Source organism: Haliaeetus albicilla, chromosome 5 (genome assembly GCF_947461875.1).
Source record: "Haliaeetus albicilla chromosome 5, bHalAlb1.1, whole genome shotgun sequence".
Classification (NCBI taxonomy): Eukaryota; Metazoa; Chordata; class Aves; order Accipitriformes; family Accipitridae; genus Haliaeetus; species Haliaeetus albicilla.
This window is the reverse complement of record NC_091487.1, coordinates 23,433,315-23,455,470: the sequence shown is the minus strand read 5'-3', so window position 1 is coordinate 23,455,470 and position 22,156 is coordinate 23,433,315. Positions and strand designations below refer to the sequence as shown.

General features: G+C 37.7%; 1 protein-coding gene across 1 annotated transcript in view; it reads left to right on the top strand.

Moving 5' to 3' along the window:
• Positions 1-22,156, top strand: part of TSHR (thyroid stimulating hormone receptor) — a 76,863-nt gene that overhangs the window by 7,471 nt on the left and 47,236 nt on the right. Inside the window, exon 2 of the mRNA XM_069783716.1 lies at positions 20,869-20,940. Coding sequence (XP_069639817.1) covers positions 20,869-20,940 — 72 coding nt within the window. The remainder of the gene's footprint in view (positions 1-20,868; positions 20,941-22,156) is intronic.

The window sequence follows — 22,156 nt, the reverse complement described above, 5'->3', positions numbered from 1 at the left end:
TGATCGCTTTCTGAACTGTCTCCAACATTCCTACCTCCTTCTTAAACTATGAGCATTAGAATTGAACTACCCACATGCTTTATTAAACATTTTGGGGCATAGAGCTCCAGTTATCTGCTGAGCATAACCCTTATGTCATTTTCAAAGTCTTTGTTTTTGAGAATAGGGTCTGCCCAACCTGTAAGAAAAATTTGTAGTTTACTGTTCTTACAAACATTTTTTTTCTGCTCATCTATTTCAATGCACATTGTCTGCTTTACTCAATTTACCAAATGTTCCAGCTCTGTTTATCAGTGACTAGTCTTCTTCATTATTTACAATTCTCACAAAATTTGGTCTCTGAGTTATGTAATTCAGCACCTTTATCAGTCTCCTCATCAGAAAGTCTGCTTTCCTTTTTTGTTGAATCTGGCAATATTTGTTGTTCGTATAGGGATCATAAGCAATTTATTCCCCTCACCTTCTTTCTCTCTCAGACTGTTGTAGTACAAACAGCTCCTCAGCTGAGAGATTTCTTTTATCAACTTGATAGAAACAAGATGGTGCCATTATTTAAGAACCATTTCTGGAGTTAAACATCAGAGTCTAAATCTGAATATTCCTTTTAAAATAGAACCTTTCACATAAAGATCTAATAATCAGTGGAGGACCAAGTTTGTTGAACTGTCAAATCTTCCTGTCTTTGGAGTACTTTTTTCATCTTGCAAAGGTAACTATTCCCTTCGTTGCAAAAACCGAAGATTGGTATAATGACATTGTCACTAAAAGGCATTTTCATGTAAGAGTTGATCACAGTATAGCAATTTTCCTTTTTCTTTCTCCCAGGATTTTCTTGTTTCCTGGTCTACCTTCCTCTCATAACTGAATTATTTTTAAAATAGCCTATGACATCATTAACCCATGGAAAAATATTATCAAAAAGTACGTCAAAAGGAAATCCTGTTAAGAGCAGAGGAATGGTTGTACTTGGTCAGACCAAGGGTCTACCTAGTCCACTAGCCTGTTCCTGGTAGAGTCCATGAGCAGGTGCTGACAGAAGAGTTAAAGAAAAGAGAAGTGAGTATTATACTTTCCCCTAATATTCTCCTAACCTTTAACAATAAGGGGATTCATGAGCTAGATGTTCTTCTTGTCCCTATGCAGAATCAAGTATTTTCATGTTGTTTCTGAAAGATGTTTTGTTTTTAAAAGGCTACAGCAGTGACATTAAGAACATAAGAACAGCCATGCTGGTTGACGTGAGGACGCATTTTGCCAAGTACTCTATATCTGAGAGGGACCACAGACAGACTGGAAGGGTAAGAACAGGCCAAGCACATGTGATACTCCCTTAATACTTTCCCAGCTTCTCATCTTTTTCAGTTGAAGGAATTTCCTGAGCCTGTTCATTAATACATTTTTTTTGCCTATTTTTTAATTCTCAGTGGATCTCTCTTTCAGTTGCACATCCAATTTTGCCTTGAGCTTATATCAGCTTCTTGTATCCAGAATGTCTTTTGACAAGAAATTTCACAGGTCTGCTTCCTGGTGCATGAAGAAACACTTCCCTTTTGGTTTTGGGGGTTTTGTGTGGGTTTTTTTTTTAACTTCCTGAACTTGTCTCCCTCTAGCTTCATATATATGTCATTTTGTTCTTGGTTTTGAAGGAGGAGTAAACAGTCAATCCCATCTTCTCCCTGCCCTTCCTGATGTGTAGACCTCTATTATGTCTCCGTTCAGCCATTCCTCAGCCAGAGTGAAGGGCCCCAGGCTACCCTGTATCTTCTGTGGAAACCATTCCATGCCTCTGATAGTCCTTCTTGCTTTCTTTGTATTTCTTCCATTTCTAAGTAAATATTCTACTCCAAGTGGCTATAAGGCATTCAAGGTACAGACAAATCCTAAATTAGTACAGTGGCAAAAGTATGATACCTGTTCCTTTCCCAGTATTTTCTAATATTTGCTTTGTTGGGGTTTTTTTTGACTGTTCCTAAGCACTGAAGGCATGTTTTCATGGAACTAATGCCAAGATTAACATAATGCCAAGACATGCTCCTGAGTGAAAATGATGAGCTCAGAACCTGTCATTTTTAATATATGTATATATGTATGGTTTCCCCCATGTATCATTTACATCTATTGACACCAAATTTCATTTACCATTTTATTTTCCAGCCACTCAGTCCTATAAGAGTCTTCTGAAATTCTTCGCAGTCAGCTCTTAGCATTACTACCTCAATAATTTCCTAGCATGAGTAAACATATTACCTTACTGTTCACCCCCTTTTTCCAGGTCATTTATGAATGTATATTAAACAGCCTAAGTTCCTACCCAGATCCCTGTGGAACTTCATTTACTCTTCTCCTTTGTTTCCAATTTTTAACCAATAATTTATTTGGAGTGTATTTATCCAAACTGTCACAATCTTGGAAATGAACTAGACTTTTTTTTTTCCCCTAAGGAAGAACTAAATTTTCCTTGTATATTCCAAGTGTCTCCCTTGGGAGGAGATAATTGCATAAACTTAGTTTTAATATGTAAAATCCTTACATAAACTTTCATACATTCTGGAAAATAACAGTGAAAACTATTTATTATGGAAGATGTAAGTAAAGATACAAATAAACATATTACCTTAAAAACTGCTGAATGTGCTCTCTTAGATCACCCTCAAAACTTAGATCTATTTACTTGTATATTATCAGCCTTATCACAGTATTGCAGTACTATGTTCTCTCTCTTTGGCAGTTTATCTAAGATTCAACACCTGAAGTGTTGTACAGTCTGAAATACCAGCTGGTACACCATTGCTTTTGTTGCTCTTAATAAAAATGTCATAGGTGTCTACCAGCTTTCCATACCAGCATTTGTTAGTTTCCCTTGTCCTTCACTGAGGATTTTAGACAATCTGACAGGCAGAAGAAAAGTCTTTGAAAGGCTGCCACTGGATTTGTACTACTGTTCTGGATCCCCTTTTAAAAGAGGTTACATTTTAAACATCCATTTGCATACCAGTTGCTTTTCTCATACTTACCTGTATTTAATTTGCATTGTCATGACCACAAGTCAACTCCAGCTCATTCCTTACATTCCTCAAATAGGAAAAATCAAGCAAATTACATTCATTATTTCATTAATTGTCTATATTCCTGTCATTTGTGGACCAAAACCCTATAACTGTGGGCATTGTACAAGGACAGGACATAGATGGTTCTTGCCTCCAAAAGTAATGTAGGACTGCAGATAGATATAGACAAACATGGGCATCTGTAAGGCAGTAGAAAGCTGTATATTTACATATATAATATATGCATATTTCTGGAGTAGGGTTGTGTTTTTTTCCCTGTGGTAGAGCTCTGCCACAATTGTAATTTATAAATGAAAGACATTTAAGCTAAGCGAATATGAAACCAAAATTACTGTTCGTGTGTGTTTTCAGTAGAAATTCAAGCAGTTTTAAAATAACTTCCTGTGTAGCTTTATTTCTAAAAGTCCTTTGATGAATCTTAACAGTGTTATGATGAATGTTTCTTTACATTTCTCTATGTGCTTTTAATGTTTGTCATATGTACAAAAAAAATTAGGTTTCAGAGATCTTTCTGAATTTTGAAGTATCTCTGAGTGTTTATAAAGGCCTCTGAAGTTTTTAAAGCCTGTTTCCTTTCTGTCACGTATGATCTCAGACTTTCTTTGTCTCACAAAACCAGATGTTGCTTTTTTGTTCAAATGGAATAGCAGGAAATTTCTTAATTTACATTTGAAATGTAAATAAAATTATTAACTAAAGCATGCTGTTCTATAACCCTGCTCAGCTAGTCAGATTCCAATCAAATTCCCTCCTTATTCCCAAATAAACATACAAAGATTTCTGTAAAGGGACATGGTTCAAGTGGTCTGTAGTGCAAACAGGGCCTACTGAAACATTTTCACAGTCTGAGAGAATGGCTTCTGTACTGCAACAACTTTTTAATCCATATGTCTGACTCATACAGAAATCAAGAAAATGAACAAAAAAAGTTGAAAAATGCTGTAATCATATGCAAATGAAAAGAAAGAAAGGCTAGGTAGAAAAAGAAGACATCATTGTGGTGGAAAGGGTGAAAATTCTCCTCTTGTGCATCTATGGTACCAATTTTTCTTCTTGACCACCAGAAAAAAGGTAATGCTGTTGCTCAGAGTTGTGATTTTGCAATCAGTATAGATACACATGTTCAGAATTATATCAGAGCAACCTTTTTCTTCTGGGCTACACAAATTTCAAAATTGCCATCAGGACTGTCTCAGCCTCAGTTGAATACATGCGGTCATGTTCAGGTATGGTGAAATATTGTAATGGAGATAGCTTCTGAAGAAGTCCTTGAAAAATTTTTTTCTTTGTAACTGAATTTACCCACCAAGAAGGAATAGAATTATTTTTCTAATAGCTATGTTAAGCTCTATACTTTAATTTTTTTAACCTTTGTTCGCTCTCTTCTTGTGACAGAGACTTCCCCCTTTCCCAACTTACTTCAGTCCTTGTGGAAGAAGGGAGGGGAATTTAACCACTCAGAGAGGTTCTGCAGGAAAATTATATTTCATATAGTCATAGTATATATTACCATTTGTGGAAGCTCCCTAATTAAATGGGTAAGGAGAAAACTGCATTTTTTAACATGGAGTCTTTGAAACTAGTTTGGTGGGCATTTCCTTTCCGACTAATGTGTCTGAGTTGAAAGCAGGTTACTTCATTAGTTCCTGGGGGACAGGAGTGTGTACTAAGACTTTGGAGTGTCCTGGAGCATAAAAACTTAATTACTGTACTAGGTCATCAAGAAAGCTCCATCTCACCCAAGATCCTGTCCCGAACACTGACCAAAAGCAGATACCCAGGGTACTGGGTATGAATAGTCTTACCTACAGGGATCAAATTAGGAGAGCCAAAGGTCTGTTGGGAGCTGAAACTAGCAAGTGGTGTGAAGGGTAACAAGAGGGACTTCTATAAGTGCATGGTCAGCAAAAGGAAAACCAGGGAAGCTGTGGGCCCCACTGCTCAGGGGAGCAAGGGACCTAGTGACAAAGGACATGCAAAAGGCCTCAATGCCTTCTTCTCACTGGCTTTTTTTTCATCTGCTCCCAGGCCTCCTAGGTCCCTTCGCCTAATAGCATGGTGTGAGGAAATGGAGCATTACCTGCAGTAGAAGGCAGACTAAAGAAGCACTGAAGTGTACTGGACACAGAAATCTATGGGACCAGATGGGATGCACCTAAGGGTCATGAGGGAGCTGGTCAATGTCATTATGAGGCTACTTTATCATCTTTGAAAGATCATGGTGATTAAAGGAAGTTGATGTTGTCTGAAAAAGGCAAACATCATGCACATCTTCTAGTAAGGCAAAAAGGAGGACCTGAGGGAGCACAGGCTGGTGGCTGCTATGCAGTTATTTTTTGTATGCAAGTCATGCTGTACCTTTGAAGATCCTTTTGCAGGTGCTATATACATGACCAGTGGCAAAACAATTTTCTTTATTTTGTTCTATATTTCTGTCTTAATTCCTAATATTGTTTGCCTTTTTGACCTCTGCTGAGCAGGTGGCAGCAATTGTAGGCACTTAGTTGTCCTCTGATTAGAAACAATTACAGCCTGTTCATACTCTTCCCCTGTAGGAAGTGAATCCCTTCTGACTGCTGTTTTCTGAAATTTCATGATCCCATTTGAACTTTCTTTGCAGCTGTTCATAGACTCTTAGCTTGGTATTTCAGAAACACAGCTCTTCTCTATCGTATTCAGAGTACGTGCTCCTCCGGTGCAGGTGGAGCAAGGCAGTCGGCCATTCAGGAAGGTGGCCAGCAGAGAGACTGCATACAACCAGGTAGGTCTGTCCAGAATTAGTTAACCAGAATAAATCATTGTGATCTTTAAAGAACAGCGTGAGCTGAGGCTGATAAGACCTTTAGAATCAATCATACTGAAAGTGGTGTTTTTAGGAAAGTATTATTTTTATTAGTAGTTGTCAGAAAAAAATCTAGGCATGAAATATTCTCTCACCCATGAGACTCTCTGTTAGATACCAGGGCTAAGAGGCAAAACCAGAAGAGAAATCTGTACTGTTTCTGCAGAAAAATAGAAGATTGCAATGCTAAAGACATTAAACAGAGAAATCTAATTAAACAGGGATCCAGTGAAAAGTATAGAAGAAAGAAAAAACAGGAGTAAGAGGCATAAGAGGTCAGAGCAGAGACAATCTCTTTATGGTCTGTCTTACTACCTGTGGCTGAAAGATAGCCTTAAAAGACTTTTTGTATTGTGCCATCGAGGTAGTTTAACTCTTTCCTGAATTATACATAATTACACAGTTAACATGCTAGGTTATAGTGTGAGGTTTCATTTCAATTAGCTTTGCTGGCTTTTCAATCTCTTTATTTAACTATCTCCTTATCCGTGAGAGAAAATTGCTCAAACTTTGTGTTGTGTGACTCAACCTTTTCTCTTAAAGACTGCCATTTAAAACATTGGTTTTCATTAAATGGGGATATACTGGAGGTAATTGCTGTATACTTTGGTACCTTGGTTTTTATTTCAAAACAAGTTGAAAAGATTTCTGTAAAATTACTCTATGATGCTTTCTTTAGATCCAGACAGATCACACTCACTTTCTTGAGATCAAGAGAGAACTAGTCTTATTTTAGCTTGTGTCGGCAGCTCATTATCTATGTTGACATTTAAATTGTAATGGATTTACTGTAGGTGCTATCATTGCTTCTACTTGAGTCAGTAGCATTGGATTTTGCAAAATCCTGGGTATCATTGTTTCCCATTGACTTGGGTAAGGTATTAGGGCACTGTCTGTATTGCAGAATCTTGAATAGAGTAGAAGCTGTTGACATAAAACAGGCTTTTTGCAGATGGGACCATTTTTAATTCTTGAGGAAAACAAGATACTTTTTCTACTCTCTAAAATTTTGGCTACTGTTTAAGAGACACCTAAGCGTGGCTAACAAGCTGCTATACTATTAGCAGCTTCACAACTAAATTTGTTAGTTTCTTCGAGGCTCTTTTATGTGTTCCCGTAAACATGAGGATATGTAAGGGCTAAGCCCAGTAGAATACAAAAGCGCGTTTGAAGTTTTTGAGGACCTGAGATTGTACTGCATACTACCCATCCCTATTTTGGCAGATCAGCATTTGACAGCAGTCTGTCTGTACTACATGTGAAATTATTTCATCATAGTTGGTGGTGAAGGCAGATAATTTACATTTTTTAAACTACTTCTTGAAATGGTCCAGTTTTCCAAATTAATCACCTTTTTTAGACTGTTTTGAGGTTCTGTAAACCCATGCTATGGAAAATATCAAACATATATAATGCAAATAATAATATGCAAATATATATAAAGCCTGTATGAGTCAGATTTGTGAGAAGTTGCCTTCTTAACTGATACCAACAGAAAACTTACTAGCTTTCTGCAAAATACGCTGTAAACAATTGCTTAGTAGTTACAGTATTTTGTAATATTTAAGCCTTTTCTTTCCTTTTACAGTTATATCAGTAACCTCTGTTTCTCAGTTCAGGAGAAGGCTGTTGTGTGCTTCTGAAGTGTAATGGGTTGGAAATTTAATGTCAAAAGAAAACAATATAATGAAAACTGACTGCAGTAGCAATTCAAGATTCAGTGGACTGCAACACTTACAGAATCAGTCTGTTAAACGACTGTCGAAATCCTCTCCTAAAACAGAGTTTTTTAATTCTGGTGTAAAACACTTTTTTGCTATTAAGTTGATCAAAACTAGTCATCTCCACAGACAAAGAAAAGATAAAAATTAGTGGCAATGTGTGGTATTGTCATTTACGTGAACCTTTTCGTAGTGTCTGCAAAAGAATTATTTGCAGTCCCTCTGCTTTTCTGTTGAGCAAGCTATGTATGTAGTTAAAGCATACTGGAGTAATGCTTGCTTCTACTGGGAATGGGGATGGCTTTTTGTTTTGTGCTTGTACAGTTCCCAGCACTGGCTGGGTTTCTGTGCCATGACACAGGAATTTTAAATGTTACAAACATACAAGAAATGCTACTGATAAAATGTATGGTAAGCAATGAAAAAAAAATTGTATTCGATGTTCAGAAAATATTATTTTGATCTTCAGTAGTCTCTGTGGTCCCCTACTGTCGCTCATTCTTGTTCTTCATCTGGTCACTTCATTGAGTTGTTGTTGTGTGTGTACAGTAAAGCAGTGCACGGTTTGTAAATAACTTCAAGAACCCTTAGAACATAGTTTTTTCTATGACTCACCATTGTGGTTATGAACAAGTCATTGCACTCCAACATTTCACTTTAACTGAGAGGATAATACAGACTGATTTTTGGACCTAGTGTATGTCAACACGCAGGATTTTTGTATGTCAACAGCAGGATTACAGAAGTAGTATCATGCCCTTTCAAGCAAAATATGTAGGTAAATATAATAACATGCATCAGATTTGAAAGGAAATTCTAAAATTATAGATATTTGTAAAATGCAGTATTTTGGAAGCATTTTATATTGCAGTCTGTGCATAAAATTATCTAAATAATTACGTGAAAGACAATTGATCAGATATTTTAATGAATTTGGTAAGTATAATGGTGTTTGGTAGAAAAGTAATTAATTATTTTCAGAAAGCTCAAATCTGGTTTTGGCTTCAGAAATAGTTAAATATTTTTACAAACAAAAACAACTCAGTGTTCTTTGGAAAATAAACTAACTGTAACTAAAACTTTTTTAAAAAAGTGTAGCCATTTCTTATGATAACCTACAGAATATCCAGATATTGCCAAAGATCAAGGAAAAATCTTCCAGTTGTGAGAAGTGTGGCCAATGAATAGGCTGCACGTCTGTGATATTTGCATGTGATGTCTCATCATGTACTTAACTTGAATTCTAGTTTATTTATTTGATGCAGAAACAGCAGTTATACACTGGGTTTACAGGTACCCTGTGTACCGTAAAGTGTATTAACAATTTCCTTTCAGAAATGTGAGTGATATCTTAAACTGATATGAACTGAAAATTTCAAAGGTAGCTCCCAGTTTTGTTCAGAACTCATTTCATGGGTATGTTTGTAGGGCTTGGAAACATACTTCCCCAAAGCAAGCAGTTACTTAACTTATTTTTAGAGGTGTTTTTTTTTTAGTTCAATGTTTCACTTAGTAATTTATTGTCTTTTCAACTTCATTGTCTGTTCAACTTTGCCTTGAATAATGAGAAAATATGTAAAACAGTTGACTAACAGTCTTAGTGTTTATACATAAAGGCAAACATCAATGGAGACAATAATTTGTATCCTTCAAATGTTAAACACAAAGGCCTTACAAAGACCTTACCACTGTGCAGGGCTGTTGTGTATGATTTTTATAAAAAACAGTTTTAATTTGGTGTAAGTTGAAGTGTGACTTGTCACCATTTTAAATCCCAACATTTTCCTTTAGATCCTTTAAATTGTGTTGGCCTTCGCTGCTTTTTCTGAGAGAATATTTTGTATTTGGAAAACAGAGGGAAAGTGATTTAATGATATATCCAGTTCAGGATTTTACTGAGTCACATATTTCAAAGGCGACTTTAAAATTAGCAGTTATCTCTTGCCATTTCTTAGGATATACAACTGTGTCATTGCAAGGGTATTATTTTAATTAAATCCGCAGAAATTTAAAAATGCATATTGAAGTGTTATCTTCACGGTGATTGATGACACCTTAGAAACACTTACGTTGTTTGCATTTTGTATGGCCACCTTCCTTTAGCATTAAAATGTATGCTAAGGAAAACATTAAGCCACTATCTAGTTTCCTATTTGGTTTTTCTTCAGCTTTCAGTGTTACCGATTATGTTTTTACTTGCTCAGCCAGCATCTTACAGCAGTTCTCTGTATTAGTGCAGTTCCTCACAGGATTCTTCCCTACCATGTTTTTTGCAGTTCTCAGTATCTCAGCTGCTTAGGATTAAATACTCCTGCCTTGTAGGCATTTAAATGGCATACTTTCTTCAGCACTGACAGTTCTGAAATCTATTAAACGACATCAGCAGCCTACTGTTTTGCTGATAAATGGAAGGTAACATTCAGTAGAGCCAGCGCCTCCTGTAAAGTCTTCATTTTTTTACTCAAATCCGTCAAGAAGCGGTGGGTGATCACAAACTGTGCCAGAATAAGCTCTGACATTATGGATTGGTGTTTTCTGTTTGCTATATATTAGCAAGTAACCAAGCTGAATTGTTGCCTGTCAGCCTGACAGTGTCCATATGCACCTCAGTACGGAGGAAGAGGATAGGTTAGTGCCAAGAACTAACTTTCAATACAGAATTGTCCCAAATGCTGACCTGCACACTTTCATTTTGAAAGGCTCTAGTATTTCTTTAATTTCTTAGGGCTGGACCAGTTTTGACGTATACTTTATGTTATTCTTTTGGGCTGCTAGTTAATTGTGGGAAAGTACCTATGCAGTCAGTCTTCTAGCAAATTCAGAAATGATTTCCTACTTTTAGAGTTACTTTGCTGTACGAGTCTTTCCCTCGCTCCTACCGAGTTGGTAATACCAGCTTTAGGCACTAGGTGGTAATCGTCTTCTGGTAAGCTCAGCTTGCGTTTCGATACGTGAAATGCCTTTTTATAGCCATTTTTGCACCACTGAAAGACTATGATGCATTTATTTCAGAATAAGAATTGAAAAAACCGTAATATTTTTAAGTTTGTTTAGTTTGTGTTGGGTTTAGTTGAATATGAAAAACTAGAAGTTAATGTGTCAATAATTGTTTACCCAGCTGTTATCTTAGCTGTCATAGTTATTTCTCCTATATAAAAGCTGGAAGGTCATTGCTTTTTATAATTTTCTCAGAAAGATGAAATGAGTGTGTAAAATTTCTTACTTTGTTTCACATATGGTCAATTTTTTTTTCCTGTCTTTGTGGAGAATAGTTCATTAAAATAAGTGTAGCTATTGTTGCCATGACTGAAAGTATAAATCATATCATTCTAATGTGAAATTCTTTGGATGGTCCCTATTTATTTATGTTTCATAGACAGACATTTAAAAAATGTTTTAAAATGAAGAGGCTAAGTATTTAAAAAATATATTTATTTCCTTAATATATCTTACTGAAGTAATATCAGAGATACTGCTGAGGATGTTGTTAAAATCACGTATATATGGTTAGACATATATTCATATATTTCTTAACTAGAAAATGTGAAACCATTTATATTTGAGGAGAGTGTTGGTTTCACTTGGGTTTTTCACTGATTATTTGCCTTCAGCTCCTGCTAAAAGGTAATGTCCTCTCAGTGCAGGCATGGCCAACTAGATGCTTTTTGCTTCCTTATTTACAGCTTCAACGTAGATGCAGGTATTGCTGCAGGCAGGCTGCAACTGAGTGAGATGGCTTTCCTTCTCTGCCACTTACTAGCACATGAGGTCAGGTCCCCTGTTACAGATGATTTCTGTGAGCCTGGGTGCAGCAGTGGTCTGTAAGAAGGGATGGTGCAACCATTGAGATCCAGGGAGTAGGTTCGAAGTCCAAGAGACAGTGAAAGGGAAGAAAGAACCATCAAGCCTTGAACTCATCCAAGAGAAGAGACTTGTTTTCTGGGTTTGTAGGTGTCATGGTTTAGCCCCAGCCAGCAACTAAGCACCACGCAGCTGCTCACTCACTCCCCCCCCATCCAGTGGGATGGGGGAGAAAATCGGGAAAAGAAGTAAAACTCCTGGGTTGAGATAAGGACGGTTTAATAGAACAGAAAAGAAGAAACTAATAATGATAACACTAATAAAATGACAGCAGTAGTAATAAAAGGATTGGAATGTACAAATGATGCGCAGGGCAATTGCTCACCACCTGCCGACCGACACCCAGCCAGTCCCCAAGCGGCGAATCCCTGCCCCCCCACTTCCCAGTTCCTAAACTAGATGGGACATCACATGGTATGGAATACACTGTTGGCCAGTTTGGGTCAGGTGCCCTGGCTGGGCATGAGAAGCTGAAAATCCTTGACTATAGTCTAAACACTACTGAGCAACAACTGAAAACATCAGTGTTATCAACATTCTTCACATACTGAACTCAAAACATAGCACTGTACCAGCTACTAGGAAGACAGTTAACTACATCCCAGCTGAAACCAGGACAGTAGGTAAGGTGGAGTTCTTTGGTAGGCTGTTGTGCACTGAAATGAACAAGTGTAAAGCAAAAGTCTGAGACTCTGGCGTAAAACCTAGTGTATAGAATAAATGGTACTTCAAACTAAGTGCTACATACTTTGTACAGCTTTCTTCCCAGAGTAGATTTGGGAAATCTAATGCAGTATGAATGTTGATTTAATGTAATAGACATTGGAATAAATAGTTTAAATGAACAGTTTAATATTTGTAGTTAGGCAAATGTTTCCATTTGCATCACAACATGTATTTTCTCATGGAGGGGGTTCATTGCTTAATTAAATGAAGGAGGTTGAAAAGCAGGGGTTGTTTTTTGTTTGAGGGATTGAGACAGGCAAACTTTAAAAGTATTAAGAAATCATTCTATGTTGTTATATTATGCAAGCAATCACACAAGTTACCTATAAGGGTATGTGGAAAGAGTGTCTGCTCCTCTAAAATTATATGATCAAGGACCTTGTCAAATGGGATGCTAAGGAAAAGGGAGGCAATAAAACATACAGAGCCAGAGACCTCACAGAGAAACAATAACAAGAGTGAAAAGAATGACAAAATAACAACAAGAAACCAGCCTGGTCAGTCACACTAACTGATGGGCTATCAAGAAACTCAGGCATCACTTCAAAGAGGGGCCAACCTGGACTTTGCAACTGTTAAGGATGCAGACCTGGGGGTCCTGGGTATTGGGACTTGAGATGGGGGATTGGTGGAATTATGCAAACTGATGAGGCAATGTGCACAGGAAGGGAATAGCAGGGAACAAAGGAAGAATAAACAGAAAAGGGTATAAAAGGCGTTGGTTACACATGAAATGGGGCTGGTCAGTATGTTTGATCGAGCCCTGTGCCTGATCACTGCAGTCTCCCCTATCTTCTTACTAAATCCTCATAACATTATCTATTGTGTGTAGTCACAGTTGAAGTTATATTAGATTTTGCTGAAACATAACATTTACATATAACATGAAGGTCATACTTATACATGGTATGAACCTTAATGAAAAGAAAGTATAGATGAAATCAGAGGAGGGGAAGGAATACAGCAAATAAAAGGCTCTCTTTACTGGAATCGGTGTCAAAACTGCAAAACTGCTGCTGTTAAGATGGTGGAAAGCCAAAAAGGGGAAAAAAACGGAAAACTCTCACAAGTAATCATTACAGTGTGTCTGTTCCGAAATGTTTAACACCTACCACCTGTACATTTCATAGGATTAATTAAGAATGTGCTGGGATAAGGGTTCTTCAACGCTGAACCTTGCGAGGCTTATAGAGCTCCCTGGGCACACTTGCTTGTGTATGTTAAGTACAGAGGAGTGGCTGTGCAGGATCATGCCAAAGCTCCATCTCTCCCAGTCTCCTGCCTGCAGCTGTTACCAGCAACGTATGCCCTGTGAAGAGTATGTGAATAAGACAAACATGTAGTGACACTGTCCTCGAATACTCTCCCAGTAATAGTTTGCGGTTCTTGCACTTTCTGAACCTGAGAATTTGTATTTTATATGCCCAGGTGTGTTTTTATTCCATGAATCTGTCCCATCACTTCAGAATCCAGTATTTTTACTGTTTCTTCTGGTACTGTCCCATCTCAGAAAAGGCTGAAAGGAATGTGTTTCATTTTTCTATCACCCAGGTCCCTGGCCAGTTTCCCAATATAAGTCACTGTTGATTTAATTTCATATTAATATTCTAGGCCGTACATGAAGGAGAGCTGAGAAGTGAACACCCAAACTGTCCAGCCACATCTGCCAACATCTAGCAAAGTAACAAGGTTTGACTATCCCAGTTAAATCTACCATCAGAGTCCTCATATAATTGCTCCCGTCTCTTAATCTGCAGCTAAGTGTCTAGCTCCTTCATTTACCACTCTGTTCTGTAGGGTTTTTTCTGCTCTGTTAACTCAGGTGATAGACATGGCTGTTTAGCCTGATCTGGGCTTGGTATAGGGTACCAGAGAATGACGGGGAGAAGTAGTCTTGGTCAGTGTTCAAAGAAGGAACGCTCCCTCCCACCAGTCTCTCACAGGTGACAGATAGGAAGGACACCCTTCTGCTGCTGCCCTGTCTTGATGAACAGTCTCATGCTTGGGAGACAACCAAACCCCGCAAAACCCCACAACAAACCCCAGACTCTTGAGAGGCTTGTAGCTAAATGCAGTTGTAAAATTCTTTTAAAAAGACCAGTGCTTTTTACAGCTATGTTTAGTGTAAGGTATTAGGTATATATTATGTATGCCTTCAAGCTATTGTAAGAACATCAGCACTGAGTCAGGATTCCTCAGCAGTGAGAAATAAAGCTTTCAAATGATTTACCAAATAAGCCAGAGAGCAATAGAAATGTTTTCTCTTTAGATTTTCATGTATTCTATCACATCTGCGTCCGTAAGTTTCACTCTAATAGTATTTTAGCTACATGGTGCACGCTGTTAGTGTAATTATTGGATGAATAGGTATGATTGAAGTGGATGTATACCTCTTCCCCTGGATTTTTTTTTTTTGCTCTAACATAAGACAGTAATAGAAATGAAATAGTCAAATGTAAGTAGACAGAGGCTGTGGAATTTACATGTACACACAGATTGCCTGTACCTCTCAAATGGAAAATCCCTTGATGTTTCTCTGGTCCTGATTGCTAGGTACTTCGGATATTCACCAATTTCAAATGTTTGAAAATGGTCACCTGTAAGAAATGAAATACCTATCAACGTTTTCAGTTTAACCTCCTTATATGCTGAACACTGACTTTTGTAAGTCATAGGCCAGATTCTGTTCTTCTACGTATGTGCAGTCGAAAAAGAACTGGGATTATAAACAGTTTTATTTGGATTTTGCTTTAACTCCTGGTACAAGTCTTTCTCTAACTGTATTTAGCATTCAACGAAAAAAATCAACTATGCTGCGATTCTGACTTAAATGCACAGGTGGAAGTGAGGAACTCCTGGCATCTGAGATGTAATTATGGCTTTGCTTAACATTAAAATAGAGGTCTGTTAAATGGATAGTCAAGAACTATAGTCTGTGTGAAGAGTTAGTAGTGTTTCATATATAAGAGCAAAGCTTTTCTCCTATTTTTCTAATCTTGATTTATTAGTGGAATATTTTTGTGAAATCATTTTTTAATTTCTGTTATTATTACTTTTACCTTGTGTTATGGTTTAACCCCAGCTGGCAACTAAGCCCCACACAGCCGCTTGCTCACTGACCCCTGGTGGGATGGGGGAGAGAATCAGAAGGGTAAGAGTGAGAAAACTCATGGGTAGAGATAAAGACAGTTTAATAGGTAAAGCAAAAGCCACGCACACAAGCAAAGCAAAACAAGGAATTCATTCACCACTTCCCATCAGCAGGCAGGTGTTCAGCCATCTCCAGGAAAGCAGGGCTCCAGCACACATTAACCCTTACTTGGGAAGACAAACACCATCACTCCAAACGTCCCCCCCCTTCCTTCTTCTTGCCCCAGCTTTATATGCTGAGCATGATGTCATATGGTCTGGAATATCCCTGGGGTCAGTTGGGGTCAGCTGTCCCGGCTGTGTCCCCTCCCAACTTCTTGTGCACCCCCAGCTACTCGCTGGTGGGGTGGGTGAGAAGCAGAAAAGGCCTTGGCTCTGTGTAAGCACTGCTCAGCGATAACAAAAACATCCCTGTGTTATCAATACTGTTTCCAGCACAAATCCAAAACATAGCCCCATACTAGCTACTATGAAGAAAATAGAGTTCATCCCAGCCAAAACCAGCACACCTTGTTTTAAGCCAGCTGTAAATTGCATATTTTAATGGATTACTATTTATAGATATTTTTTTTAAAGTGCAGTCTAAAATGAGAAAAAATGGCTGTGATACAACAGAATATACTGAAAGCAATTAACATCACTAATTACATTGCAATTAATGCCACTTGCTTAGTTTACAGGGCTGATTCTAGTTTCATTGTCTTATGCCTGGCTTAAGCTGCCTACTCTTACAGCTCTTAAGTGATAGGACTAATTAATACTGAAACTAACAAAATGTTCATTCATCATTAGATAGCTCTTTCTTAACTGATAGGAGTGTAGTCACCAGCCACCCCAAGAAAAGAGTTCCTTGGTGCATTATCAAATAGGACACTAGATTAACTGTCATAGAACAGCAAAGCACAAATAATGAATCAGTGCTCAGCAGTACTAGAAATACAGTGCTTAAGGGAAAGACAAGATTATCATCTACTAGATGCTTGGGTAATGCTCTGTGCGTTGATACTGTATGGTCATTAAAATGAAGCAAATATGTTTAAGTTTGAATACTTCACAATCTCCATTTATGTATACCTGTATTCTGAGTTAGTCAGAAACAGGGTTGTTTCTATGCAGATATAAAATACTTGAAGTCTATGTGGTCTTTTACTTTTAAAAGAAGCTTCTTTTTCTCTTTAATGAAAATAATTAGGCTAATTTTAAGAAACAGAGTCTTTGCCAAAGATTGTTTGGGAAGATCAGAAGGGATTCAAAGTGGGAGTTTTTTCAGTTGTTAGCAAATCAAGTAGTACTTGATTTTTGACCAAGAAACTCTTTACATTCCAGGTGTTTTGGGCAGAGGAAAGCAAAAATGCAAAGTTCTGCACAAGCAGCCTAATATGTTTCTTATCAGTTGTTCAGGTTTCATTTTCTTGGTATATGCAATGTAGAGTCTTTCAGGAACGTACAGGCTAAACTTTTGGTGTAAATATCAAAGCAGAAAGAAAATTTTAAAAACTTCAAACTGACTTTCTAACATATGAAACTAAGAAACACAAACTAAATGTCATCCTATAAAATTTAAAATGTTTTTCTGGAAAATTTTCTTGCCATTTTTGAAATGACTCATTTAGCAAAAATGAGATTTGTATGCTTTTGTATCTTTGCAAATATTAATAGCATGTTTGTAATGAAAATGACCTCAGACTTTGGCTTCTTCTTTTTGAAAGATTTTATGGAATAAAGACTGAAGATTTTTTTCTCTATTTATTGAGGCTTCTAATCTGAATGAGAAAATAAAGGTAAAAATAAGTGGTAGTACTCAGGTTAGCACAGGAGCAATTTTTTCATTAAATGGTATTGAACATTCTCATGTGTGTTGTCTTTGCCTTAATATAGAAAGGAAAATAAGTGAGCCTATTAAATATGTAAGTGCTTATAGTTACAGTTTTTCTCACTTGGAAGACTAATGCATTTTTTTCTCAGCAAAGTTTTTTCCTTTATTCTGAAAAAGCTTACTTTATTCATGAACATACTGTGGCTGTCTGGATACTGGACTCACTTGCTAAATTTCAAATTGAAACATGCAGGTTTAAAGAAAGTTTCTAATGCATGTAAGACAGGAAGAATCATAGTCCATTAATATAATGAATTCTCAATTATTCATCGTATGTTCATACTGTATGTTGTAGTTGGCAGGCTGGAAGTCCTGACCTGTCTTGCCTCTCTTGTTTCTGGCTTTGGGCTTTAAATTCCCAAACTTGCTGCTTTCCCAGCCTGAAGAGCGTATTAGCACAGTTGGTAAGCTTGTGGTCTTTATATGCAGTTAGACTCAGCTAAACTGAAGTTAGTCTATTTAAATTACTCTCATTTTTGATCCACCATAGACTGTTCTGGTTGAGAATTTTCTCAGCCTGTCTTCTTCCCACTCCATAGAATTACTGTCCGTCCCACAGCCTTCTACGCACCACTGGTGCCTGGTGGTCCCCAACCAGTAATTATCCACAGACTCACACTTGGCAAACAGGGACTCAAGCACTGATATTTTCTGCAAAGTTTTGAATTGCTTTAGGAGGTGGCTTAAAATTAGCAGTCATGTATCAGCCCACGGGTTTTTAAAACTCGGAGAGAACTGGAGCTTTGCAGGTGGTTGTATGCAAAGGCTGGCTTAAAAGTTTGGCCCCGGCCCCAGGCCTGTTGCATTGACTCCACATTATGACGGTCTGTGTAATCACTGACTCTTTGAACTCAGTCAGCAATCTGTTAAGACAGCAAGTAGTTGAAGAATGGCAGCTAACAAACACCAATTACTTTGTCAGTATGTGCTACCTGCTATTATTTAGCATGTTGTTTATGTAGTAGGTGTATTACGTGAACTTGGAGTCTTTTAGCGTTGCTGACAATCTCATACTGTTTCACCTCACAACCAAGTTTTTGTCATGAAATGGGCTGCTGCTTCTCTTCCTCTGCCTAAGATTTCTATTTATACTTTACTGTCTCTATTTTCTTTATGAGTCTGTTTATAAACACATCCTGTAACCCATATGGGGGTTTGTCATATTTGCAGAATGTTGGTATATCTTTAAACTCTAGCAGATAGATAGGAAGAAATATGATACTCCCACTTTCAAACCACATAATTTACCAGCCATTCAGTCAAAATACAGCCTTTAAGGCTATGTTTCTTCATTGTGTCTATTGAGATATTAGGAACCTTGTCTAGAAATTTATAAATGCAGAGTTGTTTCATAATACAGCAACTTCGATATAATTGATTCATAAATATTATCCAGGATTTCCAGGCTTTCCTGATGGGATATGTAAATTTCAGGTATGTCAATGAAAGGTTAACGTTAGGTCACTTAGCCCATGAATGATGGGTCTGACTCTGTTCATTATCTGACAAAAACAAGAGAGGGATGAATGTCTGACATCAGAGCAGGAGGTCAAGAAGAGACTTAGGATGGTGTTTAAATTCTTGCTTTTCTGGAACATGGAATTATGATAGGTTAAGTACTAGTTTCTGTAATGACTGGTGATGGGAACTATAGTGTGAGTCAGCATTTTGTAGGTGAACAGAGGACCAGAGGGATATAAGAGAGGTTAAAAGTGAGCTTGGATAGTTGGAAGTGGCTTAAACTATCTTTTTCTGGGCTTCTGAGTTCTAACAGGTCTCAGGGAGAAGCCTTAGGAGAAGCTTTCTCCTCCTAATGCAGCCCAAGAAACCAATAGCCTTCTTTGCAGCAATGGCACATTGCTGGCTGATGTTCAACCTGACGTCCACCGGGACCCCAGGGTCCTTTTCTGCAAAGCTGCTTTCCAGCCAGTTGACCCCCAGCGTGTACTGGTGCCTGGGGTTGTTCCTCCACAGGTGCAGGACTTTCCACTTTCTCCTTGTTGAACTGTGTGAAGTTCCTGTTGGCCCATTTCTCCAGCCTGTCAAGGTCCCTCATTCACTCTGTTCTACTTTAGGACTTGTTAAAATCTGTCTGAAACCAGAACTTCCTCAGTCATCACTGTCAGCCTCCTGAAAGGCCTGGAAATGCAGACAGATGTTGAAACACAACAGCAAGATCAGCAGGGTGTGCTGGACTAAGCAGCTGTTTTTTACAAATATTTTGTCTAGGACTGTGATAATAGGAGGAAGCAGTAGTATGAAGTGGAGGAGGGAGAAGGATGGGAGAGCACTGGTATGGGTGTCAGGGTGCTATGGGTGCAGGGGAATACCAAGTATACCTCTGGACCAACTGACATTCCCCTGGTTGGGGGCTCAGTGGGAGCTGGGTGGATTGAGGTCAAGAGAAACATCAACCCACTGTTGGAAAAATAGAAGTCTTTAGGTTCTCCTTGCTCATTCTTCTAACAAGTATATGGAGTAAGGGAGGTATACTTGGGAAGCAGACAGAGCCTTCCCCTGGGATGACAGGAGTGTACATTCTCTTAATTTATATTTTTACTCAAGGTGGAAGTTTTAAGAATTTCTACATGTATTTGTATTTCTTGTTTGCAAGTTCCAGAAGCTTGGTAACTCTTAAGATGATAATAATGTCTGTGTAAATCAAATATAATTATTATAATCAGATACTTCATATTATGAAACAGAAAACAGAATTAGGAAATCATCCTAATTTTTTTAGTTCTTTTCTACTGAACTGTTCTTAAATAGTAGCTATGGGAAAAGTTTATCATTTGTTCTTGATTATTCTTCAGGCTATTGATTGACTATAAATTATATAAGTCTATTCCCAGATGTACTGGAAAACCAAAGATTACCTCATCCAGCAATGACAGGTTGTAATTGTAAGTTTAACAGACATTATAGGCTAATTTTCCAAAGCATTTCCTCTGTTTTGTAGGAGTCAGTCTGCTAGAGATTCATTCTGTTAAGAAATTGGCTGTTGATAAGTATCTCCCTTAAATATTGCCTGTTTTTCTGAAACCTCCTGCAGATGGGTAAGACACATGATTCTGTTCTCTCCTGAAGTGCATCTTTAACTGGGCTTAAGTTAAAAAATAACAATGTACATGCCATCCCCACATCAGAGGTTTAGGGAGGAAGAATGTTTTTTTTATTACAAAGTGTACAAAGAATTCTGTGGAGGTAGTATGCAATTGCTCTAATTCAATTTTGGCTGGTATACCTGAATTTCTCGCTCAGAATGAGGGATGGGGTATTTTTGTGGAGCCTGAAATGATTAAAAGAATGCTTATACTCTTAATACTTCATTTAATTCGATGGACAAATATGTTTGCAGGTCATGCTCTGGAGTTTTGGAAGGTCCATCATTACCACTGAATGCTGAGTTCCTAGGAGAGATGATGTAGAAGGTTGTAATTTAGACTGAGGGAGCAAACCAAGCCACATAATGAAAAAGGAATAGAGTTGAGGCAAAGATAGAAACATTGAGAAAAGGGAAGATAAGAATAGAAATATTGGAGCAGAGCTGGAGTTGTATAGGACTTTTTAATGTTAAATTGTGCTTACCAAAGGATATTAACTGCCAAACTTTTATTTCTGTAGGAGGTTTATGGAGACTCATCTAAGAACAATTCCAAGTGACGCTTTTTCCAATCTCCCCAACATCTCTAGGATGTAAGTTCTGTTTTCGATATTATTCCTTTAGCTTTTTTATTAAAAACCACTTTCCTTCTCCAAAATTCTGTCTTTGTGTATAAAATCTTGTGAAATGAAAATATTCTTGCACCTTTGCTACCTCACCACTTACATTTTAGAACTGCAGGTAATCATCCCATTGGTTATAACCTGAAATAGCTATAGGAAGGCATACCTAGGCATTTTTGGATAAGAGCACACCTTTACTGAAGTAGATGTGATAAATAAGGCTGTAAAACTTTTTTTTTTTTGCTGTTCCCAAAATATGAAAAAATTAATTAATGTTAATTAATTAATGTTAATGAAATGTTAAAATGAAAAAATGTTAATTCATAACAAATGAACATATTCTATTGCTGGTCCTGGCTAAAAATTTGTTTCAAGCTCCCAGCATGATTTGTAAATCATTTCATTGGAGACCCTGTGGCATTTCTAGACTAGGGATGGACTTTCACCGAAACATTAGTATTTGTGTGATATGAGAGGGACTTCCATTGTGTTACCTCCTTTGTATGTAAACACATGCATGGATATAATCCATAAATCACAGCCAGCAGCCTCTACCTATTTGCCCCATGTCAACATTTGTTGCATTGAAAGAGGCTACCCTTGCACTGGACTGCTCATTCATGTCAGCAGTCTTGAGACAAAGTTGTCCCACCTTTGTTTCTTCTTCTTGGTGGCTGGCCCATAATCTAACATCCCATGCGTGGCTATTTGATGCAGGGAACTTCTCTGCCATCTCCCAATTCGCTCCCTAGAATCAGCGAGTCATGTAATTTAGAAGGGACCTCAGGAGGCCTCTAGTCCACCACCTGCTCAAAGTCGGGCCAACTATAAGGTCCAACCAGACTGCTCAGGGCTTTATCCAGGCTGGTGCTCAGCTTTATCTGTGTCCACTATTAACTAAACAAACCAGCTCATTCAGCAAGAGGCCCACATTTTTCTTGTTCAGCCTTTTATTACAAATGTAGCAATAGCAGCTCTTCTTGTTGTCCTTGACATTCCTTGCAAGTCTCAACTCCAGCTGAGCTTTGGCTGAATGGCTGAGATGGACTACTATTTAAGAATTCATGAAACAGGACTTTGGGGGGACATAGAGGTCTGCCTAATTATATTTTATAGTTTTGTCCAGGTGTATTGAAGTAAAGACTTTCTAAAATCCTTATAAGTAATTGTTCTTGAATATCTGCAG